This window comes from Otolemur garnettii, unplaced genomic scaffold, assembly GCF_000181295.1.
Source record: "Otolemur garnettii isolate 467f Iridium unplaced genomic scaffold, OtoGar3 scaffold00048, whole genome shotgun sequence".
In the NCBI taxonomy this organism is placed as follows: domain Eukaryota; kingdom Metazoa; phylum Chordata; class Mammalia; order Primates; family Galagidae; genus Otolemur; species Otolemur garnettii.
Genome location: NW_003852443.1, coordinates 1,015,091 through 1,028,667, shown reverse-complemented (window position 1 = coordinate 1,028,667; position 13,577 = coordinate 1,015,091). Strand labels below are relative to the sequence as shown.

General features: G+C 33.9%; 1 protein-coding gene across 1 annotated transcript in view; it reads left to right on the top strand.

Moving 5' to 3' along the window:
* The window catches only part of FSIP2 (fibrous sheath interacting protein 2), a 109,426-nt gene that overhangs the window by 25,670 nt on the left and 70,179 nt on the right, over positions 1-13,577 (top strand). Inside the window, exons 13-14 of the mRNA XM_003791515.2 lie at positions 1,297-1,391; positions 4,374-4,437. Of these exons, the coding sequence (XP_003791563.2) occupies positions 1,297-1,391; positions 4,374-4,437 (159 nt within the window). The remainder of the gene's footprint in view (positions 1-1,296; positions 1,392-4,373; positions 4,438-13,577) is intronic.

Here is a 13,577-nt window from a genome sequence, read left to right as displayed (position 1 = left end):
TTAGCGCTCCTCCTGTGACTAGTTATAGTGATAGTTAAAGTAAGATATTGGGTTCAGGAGGTTGCAATACAGAAAGCTGTCCCTAAGAATGTCCTTATACTCTTCATCAGTTTCTCACAAAAATACCACCTTTTCTCCATTTTCCTTTAAATGAGAAATACATTACCGAGGGTCTTTGTGCCTTGCTAGCTTCCTTGAAGTCACTAAACATGCTCTCATGTATATCGTTCATACACACAGAGAAAATGCTAGGTATCTCTAGCCAATGGTTAATGATGACCTCAAACTCAGTACAAAACCAAATTCTTTTTTTTTTTTTTTTTTGCAGTATTTGACCGAGGCTGGGTTTGAACCTGCCACCTCTGGCATACGGGACTGGCGCTCTACCCTTTGAGCCATAGGTGCTGCCCAAAACCAAATTCTTTATCCTCCTGACCCTCTTACTCTCACTGAAGCACAAAGCGAAAGCTATTTCCAACAATCCTTCTTTCTTATATGTTACTGTTTTTTGTCTAATCTGCTACCTCCTGAATTTATCTTGTCCTGCACTCTTTGCCATTCCCACTACCTCTGCCCTTGTTTTCTCCCTTCTGTACTACTGAAATAACCTTTCTCCAATCTTTTCTCTCTCTCTCTCTTTTTTTTGAGACAGATTCTCACTTTGTTGCACTCGGTAGTGTGCTGTGGCATCACAGCTCACAGCAATCTCAAACTCTTGGGCTCAGGTGATTCTCTTGCCTCAGCCTCCTGCGTAGCTGGGGCTACAGGTGCCCACCACAATGCCTGGCTATTTTGAGAGGCAGTGTCTCACTCTCGTTCAAGCTACTCTTGAACCTGTGAAAAGCAATCTACCCACCTTGGCCTCCCACATTTTCTTTCTCTTTTTAATCCACTATACCGTTTGCTGTAAAAGCTATCACCTAAAACAAAGCTTTGTTTATTCTTTGTTTCTCATTGCCTACTGTGTGAATGCAAACAGTTAATTCTGGCAGTAGGCTGTGGTTCATGGCAGAAGATAAAGCTGGCATAATAAATAAATCAGTATCAGGGGTTAAAGATTTCAGACTTGTCTTTGTAGGTAATGGTGAACTGCTGGAAATTTGTAGGCAGCAAACATTATAAAATCGTGTTAATTCTGGAGATTCTTCTTTAACTCAAATAAATCCCCAATAATGGTAATTCCAGTTACTGTGGCAGCTCAGCAGAGAAACTTTGGAGCAATGCTATAGGTTAATATTCACCTTTGTTCCAGGAATATTATCTTCTCATATTTAAATTTCCCTTGTGTTTCTCTAGGAACTGCAACCATGTCAGCTCGAAATTCAGTTATTTCACCTCAAATTTCATCCTCAAGAAATTTCTTCAAATATGTACCCTCTGCGAAGGAAGAGGTATGTAATTTTACTTTTACTTTAAATACAAAGAGAATAAGTGAGGTATGGTTTTGTGATCTTCACTGATAGGTAAAAATACAATTTTAAGTGACCATACTAATTTCTGAAATTAGTCATACTGTGAAACAAATTCAAGAACTTTGAGACAGTTTGCCTCAAGGTAAGTCACAAGATGGTAGTTCCCAGCATGTACCCACAGTCTTCAGAGATTGGCCTTGTACTTGTACTGATTCAGTACTTCCTGACCAGTGATCAGTTGCCTCTTGCTGGAAAGTTACTAGCAAAGATTCAAGATGTAACATGAAGTAGATATTCTGTGTGGGCTTCCAACTTGTTATTATAGTTGGTTTTATTAGTAGCATAATGTTAATAGGTTCAACTGTGCTAGGAAGTTAATTTGGTTTAAAATAAATTTCAGTAAACTGGAAATTTGCTAAAGTATTTCCAAATGAATTCTTAATGTTTAGGGTAGAAAATGGCATCATTTTACATGTTCTATAATGCATAATAATTAATATGCTAAATTATGCATAACTCCTAAAATGTATTTTACCACAACATGCCTTGCTGTAGTGTAGTTTTACTATAAATAAACATTTATCAAGTGTGTATTGGTCTTACTTCGCTGCTTTACTATGGCAGCAGCCACATTAAATAGGATAAGAATCAGGACAAGAAAACTTTAACAATTTTGACATTTCATGTAGTCAGATTGCCAAACACATTTCAAGTTCTCAATAATAATAATAATAAAAAGGCACGGCGCCTGTGGCTCACGTGGCTAAGGTGCCAGCCACATACACCTAAGGTGGGGTTCGAATCCCCAGCCCAGGCCCGCCAAACAACAATAATGGCTGCAACCAAAAAATAGCCGGGCATTGTGGCGGGCGCCTGTGGTCCCAGCTACTTGGGAGGTTGAGGCAGGAGACTCGCTTGAGCCCAGGAGTTGGAGATTGCTGTGAGCAGTGAAGCCATGGCACTCTACCCAGGGGGACAGCTTGAGGCTCTGTCTTAAAAAAAAAAAAAAAAATAATAATAATAAAAATCTCCTTTGAAAACCATGTCTAAATGTTACAAACCTCTTTTGGAGTAATGTGTGTACTAACTTTGCCATCCATGTTGTTCTCAAATGAGTGCCTGGTGTTCACAAATATCTAATTTGTTAGGAAAGAAGGAACAAACATTTTGATAAGTACAGTAGTTCCTCAGTATCCATGACGGATTGGTTCCAGGACCTCCACAGATAGCAAAATTTGTGGACACTCAAATCTCTGACTTTAAATGGCAGATTATTTTCATATAATCTAATGTATATACCCTCTTGTATACTTTAAATCATTTCTAGGTTACTTAGAATACCTAGTACAATATAAATGCTAATTTATATTGTTATAGTATATTGTTTAAGGAATGATGACAAGAATAAAAAGTTTATACATGTTCAGTACAGATGGAGTTCTCCCTGAGTATTATTTTAAAATTTGAGATTAATATAAGGATACATATAATTCAGGTACATTGTTTCCATTCTATAATTCTAATCCCACAGTTGGGAAACCTGTGGGTAAGGAGGGCTGACTGTATTATGTTCTGTTTTCTAAAATGTTGCACACAGCCTACCTCTATGAGAAAATGTATTTCTGGTGGCATGTTTTTAGCTCCCAGATATAGGAAAAAAAAAATTTATTATACTGGATTTGCTTCCCAGAGCAGATTAAGTTCTTTGACAAAACCAGAGAGCTACATCCAGTACTGAAAGAAATCTGTTCTCTGCCTTTCAATTTCACTTACACTTTTCCCCTTTATTAAATAAACATACTGACTGCTGAATAGTATTCCACTTATGGGTTGGTGGGCATTTGGGTTGTTACCATATCTTGGTGGTTGTGATAAACATTTAAGTGCAAATGTTCTTGTGGTAAAATGGTTTTTTTCTTCTGGGTAGATAGCTAGTAATGGGGTTGAAGGAGCAAATGGAAGGTCTACTTTTAGTTTTCTGAGAATTTTCTATACTTTTCTCCAATAAGGCTGTAATAGTTTGCACCTCCTGGGAGAAGGGCTCAACTACAACTTGGACTTTACCTAACAAATTTAAACAACGTAGCCTAATTGTATGTATCCTTGTACTAATCCAACATTTTGAAAAATACCTTATTCTTTTTCCCACCAAGTTGATTAACTTCCTTGCTAATTAATGTGTTCCGTGGGCAGTCAATTTCAGGATACAAGCAAATACTATTTTGCAGAAAACAGAGGTAAGATAGCAGGCTGGACACGTCTATTGTTAAAGAGGCCTTTGGGCAAGGTTGGCCTTTAGCTGGTCTGTGGGAACTTGACTGGGAAACATTTTTCTACATGTGAAACTTTAGGCTGGTTGACTGTACCTAGACAGGATGCACAATGTGATTCTTGCTGAACACATGTTTTTCTTCTGAGAGTCTGGAATTGTGATATGTGCTAAGGCAGAAGGTGTCTACATGAAGAGCCTTCCATAGAAACGTTGCTGAATTTCTAAATGATTTTCTGGGACAAAAGCACTGTACACATGTCACTACATCTTTTATTACTGTAGAAAAGAACATAATCAAGTTTGTCATTTCACAGAAGAAAGAGAGCATAAGGAAGACTGCATGTATTTCTCTAGACTCAGCCTGTAACTTTCCCCTTTACTTAACCTATGCATATTTTTTCATTGTAATAAATTTTGTACATGAATACAAATGTATGCTGAGACCCAAAGCTTTAACAAATCACAAAAATGTGTGTCTGGTCTTTTGGACAACTTCTGATACAACTATGAACTTTTAAATTCTGTAAATAATACACATAACACAAACATAGTAAAAATGTATACCTTTAGTATAAAAGATTTTAAAAATCTTAAATTTCCCTACCTTATTATATATAGAAATAATGGTTGGTGTTCAAATTTTACAAAATAATTCTCTAAGGATCTGTTTTTTATTGTTAATTATATAGAAAGATATTAATACTTATTGGAATGGAAGATCAAACAAGAGATCAAGCTACATGTGTGACCCAGGTAAACATCAGCAACAATTATTGAGTAAATCATGTGATCTGCAGTTTATTCTTTCATTTAACATATATTGAGATCATGATTCATGGTCATATACGTTGAACATACAAAGAAGAAAAGCCTTAATTTTGACTCAGGGTTATTACCGGGTGGTGGGGACATGGTTCTGGCAATAACATAGCCCAATATCTAAGTGCAACAAAGAAAATATATATGTATAGGGTGGTGCCTGTGGCTCAAAGGAGTTGGGTGCCGGCCCCATATGCCGGAGGTGGTGGGTCCAAACCCAGCCCCAGCCAAAAAGTGAAAAAAAAAAAAAAAGAAAGAAAGAAAGAAAGTAAGTATGTATATATAGAGGGGAAAAAATACAAAGAAGACATTACCCAGGGTTTTCTAGGGTCTTCAGGGAAGACTTTACAGAAGAGACCATAGTTAAGAAGTGAAAGATGAGAGGAAATTTTTTGCAGTTTTTGGCCAGGGCTGGGTTTGAACCCGCCACCTCCGGCATATGGGGCCGGTGCCTTACTCCTTTGAGCCACAGGCACTGCCCCGAGAGGAAATTTTTTATTTTTTAATCTTTTTGCTATTTTTGGAGTTTGTACTATTATTAACATCTTCCATGAGTTTGGTATCTTTGTTATAATTATGAACCAATACTGATGCATTATCACTAATTTAAGTCCATGCCTTACATTAAGATTCACTCTATGCATTTGTCAAAACCCACAGAATTATGAAAGATAATTATAAAAGACATAATATTATGGATTTTGACAAATGCATAATATCACATAGGCACCATTACATATTTACAGAATAGTTCCATTGCTCTAAAATTGCAAAAACAAAATCATTGAATTTTTTTGTACTCATATCACTTTACTTATTGTTTTCTGCTTTCATTCTAACTTTCCCTCCCCAACTTTACTGAAATGTAGTTGACAATTGAAAACTGTGTATATTTAAGGTTCATATAGTCTCCAACTTACAATGGCTTGACTTGTGATTTTTCAATTTTACTGTGGATTTATCAGGATGTACTCCATAATAAATTAAGCATCTGGACTTAGGCTGGTTCAACTTAGAATTTCTCAAATTTATGAAGGGCTATGGGCATTAAGTGCATCTTTTTGCTTATTTTTGACTTATAATGAGTTTATCAAGATATCATTCAATTGTAGGTCAAAGAACATCTGTATTAAACTTGATGATTTCTTATATGCTGCAAAGAACCTGGAATTGCAGATAACCTCTCAACATACTGATTTAATTTCCTTTGGATGTTTTCACAGAAATGGGATTGCTGGGTCATTGTGTAGGTCTATTTTAATTTTCTTGAGGAACCTACATACCATTTTCCATAATGGGTATACAGATTTACATTTCTACCAACAATATACAAAGGTTCTCTTTTCTCCACAATCTTGTCAACAGTTGTCTTTTGTTTCTTTAACAATAGACATTCTAACTGGTATGAAGTGATGCCTTGTGGTTTTGATTTGCATTTCCATGATGATTAATGATGTTGACCATGTACATTTTGATATAATTTTTTGCTGTTTGTGTGTCCTTTTTTGAGAAACATATTCATGTCTGTTCAGGTACTTTTAACTAGGCTATTTATATTTTTTGCTATTCAGTTGTTAGAGAGCTACATGATTTTAGATGTTAGCACTTTATGAGATACGTTGTTTTCAAATATTTCCTATAATTCTGTAGATTATTTTTCACTATGTTGATTATTTCCTTCGTTATGCAAAACTTTTTTAGTTTGATACAATGCCCTTTCCCTATTTTTGCTTTTATTGCTTATGTTTTTGGTATCGCATTCAAAAAATTCTTCCCTGGATCTATGGAAAGAAGCTTTTCTCTTATTTTTTTTAGTGTTTTATGATTTCAGGTCTTACATTCAAGTTTTAATCCATTTTGAATTGTTTTATTTATTTGTTTGTTCTTTCAGACAGAATCTCACTATGTCACCCTGGGTGACATAGGGAGAGCAACCTCTTGTCACAGCAACCTCAAACTCCTGGCCTTAAGTGATTCTCTTGCCTCAGCCTCCCAAGTAGCTGAGACCACAGGCACCTGCCATAATGCCTGGCTATTTTTATTTTTATTTTTTTGGTTGTAGTTGTCATTATTGTTTGGCAGGCCTGGGCTGGATTTGAACCCACTAGCTCCAGTGTATGTGGCTAGCGTCTTAGCTGCTGAGCTGCAGGCACTGAGCCAAGTTTTTTTATTATATATAATGTGAGATATGGTTACAATTTAATTCTTTGGCATGTGAGTGTACAGTTTTCCCAACATTATTTATTGAAGAAACTATCCTTTCCTGTTTTTTTTAACTGATAAATAGTAATTGTAGATATTTATGGAATACATTGTAATCTTTCAATATATGTATACATGGTGAAGTGATAAAATGGACAAAATTAGATTATTCATAACCTCAAATATTTATCATTTATTTATGATGAAAACTTTTCAAAATTCTCTTTTCAAAATACCCATTGTATTTTATTGGCATCCTTTTCAAATATCAGTTGACTGGAGCTGCATAGATTTATTTCTGGGTTCTATATTATTTTATTGGTCTATATGTCTATTTTTATGCCACTATCATATTGTTCTGATCACTGTGGTCAAAATCAGAGTGTTTGATGCCTATAGCTTTGTTCTTCTTGCTCAAGATTGCTTTGTCTATTCATAGTCTTTTGTAATTCTATAAGAATTTTAAGGTTTTATGAATTTTAGGATTTTAAAAATATTTTTGTGAAGAATAGCATTGGAAATATAATGGAGACTGCATTATATTTATAATTTTAGGTACCATGGACATTTTAACAATACAAAGATGTCAGTCTATGTTTTAAAATGTTCTTCATAAGTGTTTAATAATTCTTAGTGTAAGTCTTTGATCTCTTAAAGTTTGTTTCTAAGCATCTTATTATTTTTGCAAATAGAATCGATTTCTTAATTTTCTTTTTTATTTCTTTTTAACTGTCCTGTGTCCAAGGACAGTTAAGTTTCCAAGCCTGGATTTTAATTTTATTTTTTAGTAGTGTGTCATTTATGTATAGAAATTCACCTGATTTTTCTATCTTGATTTTGTATACTGCAACTTTATTGAATTAATTTATTCTGACTTTAGTATTTAGAGCTCTTATGTATGTGATCAGGTCATCTGCAAATAGATATAATTTGTTCCTCTAAAACAAGTTAGCCTAATAAACTTACACAGAATTGAATACACATTCTGCTCAATCATGGTTGAAACATTCTCTAGAATAGATGCTATATTCACTAAAAAAAAAAAAACTAAGCAAATTTAAAAATCATTTCAATCATTTCAATTATATTTTCTAACCACATGGAATTAAACTTGAAATCAAGAAAGCCAGAGAAATCACAAGTTCATGTCAACTAATCAACACACTCTTGAGAAACCACTGGGTCAAATTGAAAATCAAAAGGAAACTTAAAAAATATCTGTGAACAAAAAAATAAAATAAAATAAAAAATCACAACATACAAAACCTATGGAATGCAGCAAAAGCAATACTACCAAGTAAGTGTATAGTAATAAACACTTAATATTAACAAAAAAGGAAGATCTGTAACAACTTAACTTTATACTTCAAGAAACTAGAGGGAGGGGGATGGGGAGTGGAAAGGAGCTGGTGGATGGGTGGAGGGATGGTGATTGGAGGGATCACCTCTGTGGTTTATCCTTACAAGGATATAAGTGAATCTTTCTGAAAGTAGAATATAAATGTCTTAACACAATAACTAGGAAAATGACATAAAGGCTATGTTAACAAGTTTGATGGAAATATTTCAAATTGTATATGAAAACACCACACTGTACCCCATGGTTGCATTAATGTACACAGCTATCATTCAATTAAAAAAGAAACTAGAAAAAGAAGAACAAACGAAGTCCAAAGTCATCAATAAAAGGATACAATAAATGTTAGGGTAAAAATAAATACAGAATTTAAAAACAAAAATATGTTTGTGTAGAATGAGTGAGATCTAGTATTTAGTAGCATAATATATTAAAAATATTTTATTGTATATTTAAAAATAACTAAAAATATTTGAGGTGATAGAAACTCCGATTCTCTTTATTTGATCATTACACATTGTACATAATACAATATGATAATAAAATAACAATAAAATGTAATAATAAAAATACATAAATAAGAACCATGGAAAAATCAACAAAACAAAGAATTCATATTTTGAAAAAAATAAATTTAAAAACCCTTAACTAGACCAAGGAAAACAGAGAGAAGTCTCAAATAAAATCACAAATTAAAAACGTGACATTAAAATGGTTGTGTCTAAAATAAAAAGGGTAATAAGGGACTATTATGAACAGTTACACATCAGCACACTGAATAATCTAGAACTGCATACATTTTTGGAAACATTGGAAACTTGTAGCCTACAAAAACTGAATCAAGAAGAAAGTGAATATCTGAACAGACCAATAACAAGTAAGGAGATTGAACCTACAATCAAAAATCTTCCAATGAAGAAAAGTCCTAGGACCAGATGGCTTTACTAGTAAATTCTACCAAACATTCTAAGAATCAGTGTGAATACTTTTTAAATTCTTCCCCCCAAATAGGATGCCAACTCATCCTTGGGCTGGCATTGCCTGGATATCACACCAAACAAAGACAGTGGAAAGACAAAAAACTTCTGGCTAATATATCTGATGAGCATATATATATATATATATATATATATGTATGTATATATATATATCCTCAATGAAATACTAGAAAACCAAATTTAAAAGCACAATTAAAAAATTATACTCCATGACCAAGTAAGATTTATCCCCAGATTGTATGAAAACCATGTATGAAAATCAAGTGAATCAGTACATTAACAAAATGATTGAACAAACTACATGAAAATGAGATTCAGTAAATGTATTTGACAAAGTGTAATATTAATTCATTATAATTACTCTCAAGAAAATATTCACAGAAGTAACTTACCTCAGTGTAATAAAAAATATATATGAAAGTCTCACAGATAACATGAAAATCAATGAGGAAAAACTTAAAAGCTTTCCCTCTAAATAAGATCAAGTACAAGTCAAAGATGCCCACTCTTACCCCTTCTTTTTGACATTGTAATGGAAATCCTAGCCAGGAGAATTAGCAAGAAGTAAAGGTCATTCAAATCAGAAGAAAATTTTTGATTTTGAGAAAATTGATACTTCTTGATATTAAGCACTCTCTTGAGTGCCTTTCCATTTGAATATCATTTTATAGTGTGAATATACTCCCAAAGTTTACATGGTGAAAACTTACTCCCAAATCCAGCAGTATTAAATCTTGGGACCTTCAAAGAGGTGATTAGATCATGAGGGTTCTACCCTCATTCATGGATCATCACTTTGATTATTTCAAGTCTTTGGACATTATGTGAGAATTTGCTTTGAACATACATTATGTATTTTGGCACAAGTGTACATTAATTTCCATCAGGTACATTACTAGTAGTGTAATTGTTACGTCATGTGTTATGTTTATGTTCAGCTTTCGTAGGGACTGTCAAATGCTTTTCTACAGTGGTTTGTATAAATTTTTATTTCCATTGGCATTATGTGGGAATTATTATGGCTCTACATTCTCACCAGCACTTTACTATTTTATTATAGTATATATTTTAAGCTTTCCATTCATGTGGATGTTTTATGGTTTTAGTGATAAAAATTACCTTATGACTAATGAACTTGAGTGCACTTTATGTGTTTTTTGACTAGTTGATCATTCGGTTTTCTAAAGGGTCTGTTCCATTTTTTCTCTTATTTTAACTGGATGGTCTGTCTTAGTTAAAGGTTTGTGTGAGTTCTTTGTAGAATCAAGATTAGAATCCTTTGTCTATTGTATATATGGAAATGTCTTTTTCCATTCTTTGACTTGTCTTTTCCCTTTACTGTATCTTTTTTATAAGTGGAAGTCCTTTTTAATGTAGTCTAATATTTTATCATTTTTGCCTCATTTAAGACATCTTTGTCTTCCTAAAGTCATATAGACATTCTGTATTACATTCTAGAACCTTTATTGTTTTATCGTTTATATTTGTATTTGAAATCCAACTGAAATTGATTTTTGTGAATAGTCTGAGAGTAAGTCCTGCATATTTAATGTAATTATCAGTTTTATTTGGTTTAGGAATAAATTTGTTTTTGTGTTTTATTTTCATTTTCCCCTCATTTCCTCATTCTATTAGATCGAATATGCTTTGGCTTTTCATATAATCTTCTCTGTTGGGTTAATGGGTAAAGTAATTCTTACTGTTATTTTTGTTGTTATTCTCAATAATTTGTCTGAGGCTCAGCAATTTATCTATTACGTTTGACATTCTACTTCCACATAATATTATGCCACTTCACATATAATGTAAGAACATCACAGCACTATATGTCTATTTTATCTCTTTTGAAATTTCTGTTATGTCGTTTTGCTTTAAGCAGTCACGTACCTTTTAAATATGTTTAAAAATTATTTAAGGAATGTTTTATATTTAGCCAAGTTTACCATTTCTGTTATTCTTGCATCCTTATCCTTTCTGTAGATCCAGGTCTCCTAAGAACTTCATTTAACATTCCTTTGTAGAGGAGGTCTGCTGGCAACTTTTTTTTTTTTTTTTTTTTTTTTTTGCAGTTTTTAGCGGAGCTGGGTTTGAATCCGCCACCTTCAGCATATGGGGCTAGCTCCCTATTCCTTTGAGCCACAGGCGCCGCCCTGCTGGCAACATTTTTTTAAATATTACTTTGACTAAAATTTAATCCGCTTTCCTTTTCTTAAGTGTTTTATCTCTGGGCAGGAATACTAGCATGACAGGTTTATTTGCTGTCCATTTTGATTTTAGCATTTTAAGGAGATTATTCCATTGTTTTCTAGGTAGCATTATTTTTTTTAAGGCATCAGATATGTTTCTTGTCTTTGTTCTCTTCTACATGTCTTTTTCCTCTATCTAGCAACTAGTAATAGTTTATATTTATACTCTATATAATGATATCAATTATGATTTGACCTAATGTGAATTTTTATTATACTGCTTGGGGTTTGTTAACTTTTTGAATTTCTGTGTTTAAAGATTTCATCACATTTAAAAAACTTTTGGCTATTATTTCTTTAAATATGCCCACTCATTCTCTTCTGGGATGCCAACATAAACTTATGTAAAATCATTTTGTTGGGGACCAGACCCAAATTACACCATGAATTCTTTCCCAGTGACTGGCAGGACAAGATGATGAGGAAAAATTAAAGAGTCAAGGCAAAGGAGAAAGTTTTTTAAGAATCTGTGTCAGGAGACTGTCCTCTTCCAAGCGTGAGGACTGGTGGAAGGCCTTAGCTCCAGGCTAGCTTCATTTTTATTACACACATCACTATTTTAATCATCAGTCTAATGGAGGAAGGCTAAACCCTTATGTCATGGCTCTTACTGGGCTTGCATTTGCTAATCAAACTATGTCTTTAACTGTGTTAATTAAACTGCTTTACCTCTTTTATTACTCTAAGTTATTTATGATCTTAACACAGAGCATAGGACAGGGAACACAGACCAGGAGCAGGATGTCAAAGCAGATCCCAATCAGACCATTCACACAAATCTCAGGAGTGGTGATTAACCCCCTGGAAAGCTTTGTGTACAGCCAAACTGGTGTTGCTGCCAATACTGAGATGACAGAAGAAAGGAGATACTTTCCTCTTTACCTTCCTGAGCAAATTTTCTCTCTTAACAAGGTTTATATGTCTGCCCTATCTGCAGTGAGTTCAGCATTTCCTTGCTAACTCCCCCTATGCACTAACTCTAAGAGGGCATCCCACCTGCAGATAGTCTTGTCTCTCAGTGCTCAGGGTCCTCTTAGTTGAGTCACTTTGGGGAAAGCTCCGTCAAGATAGTCTGCTTGAAATCTCCAGGTTTCCGACTATCACTTTGCAACTGATTTTGGGTTTCTCTGATCAACTTCTCTTCTGTCTCTGTTCATTTGCCCATCATCTGCAATCATTTTCTTAATTTAATTCCTACCTACTTATAATAAACAATTGAAAATTGCTTTTAAGCTTATCAAATCATTATTTCTAGCAATGAAAGCAGCACATCAAGATATGACTCTTCCCTTGAATACCCACATGGCCACCTGCATCATTTGATACTTTCCCACAGGTCACTGAATCTCTCTTTATTATGGTTAAAAAAATTTTAAAAATGGGCTGTGTGGTGGCCCATATCTATCATCCTAACATTTTAAGAGAGGCAGGAGTGAGAGGGCTACTAGAGCTCAGTAGTTTGAGACCAATCTGAGCAAGCGCTAGATCCCATCTCTACTAAAAATAGAAAAACTAGTCAGGTGTTGTGGCCAGTACCTGTTGTCCCAGCTACTTAGGAGGATGAGGCCAAAGGATCTCTTGATCCCAGAAGTTTGAAGTTGCTGTGAGGTAGGTTGATGCCATGGCACACTATCCTGAGGCAACAGAGTGAGACTCTTATTTTCCTAACCCATTTTTTTTTTTTTGCAGTTTTTTGGCTGGGGCCAGGTTTGAACCCACCACCTCCAGTATATGGGGCTGGCACTCTGCTCCTTGAGCCACAGGCACCACCCAAGAACAATATTTTTTTTAATATATGTGCTTCAGTTTGTATACTTTCTAGTGCTATATCTTTGAGATCATTTCATTTGTCTATAGTTTCAAATCAATCATGCTAAATTATTTTTAATCTTAAATATTGTATTTTTATAAGTTCTATTTGGTGTTTTTTATATCTTTCATTTCTCTAGTCAATCATATTTTTCTTTAAATCTTTAAATGTATTTATAATGTTTTAAAAGAGTGTTTCTGCTAACTCCATTATCTTTGCTATTCCTGGACTTGTTTATGTTGACTATTTTATTAAATGTGATATATGTCACATTTTCTTGTATGCCACATTTTTTTGTCTATGTCTGGCATATTTTATTGCATACTAAACATTTTCATTGCTATGCTGTTGAGTGGTTTTGTCTACTTTTATTTATTTATTTTAATTTTTTTTTATTAAATTATAGCTGTGTACATTAATGCAGTCATGGGGTATGGTGTGCTGGTTTTATATACAATTTG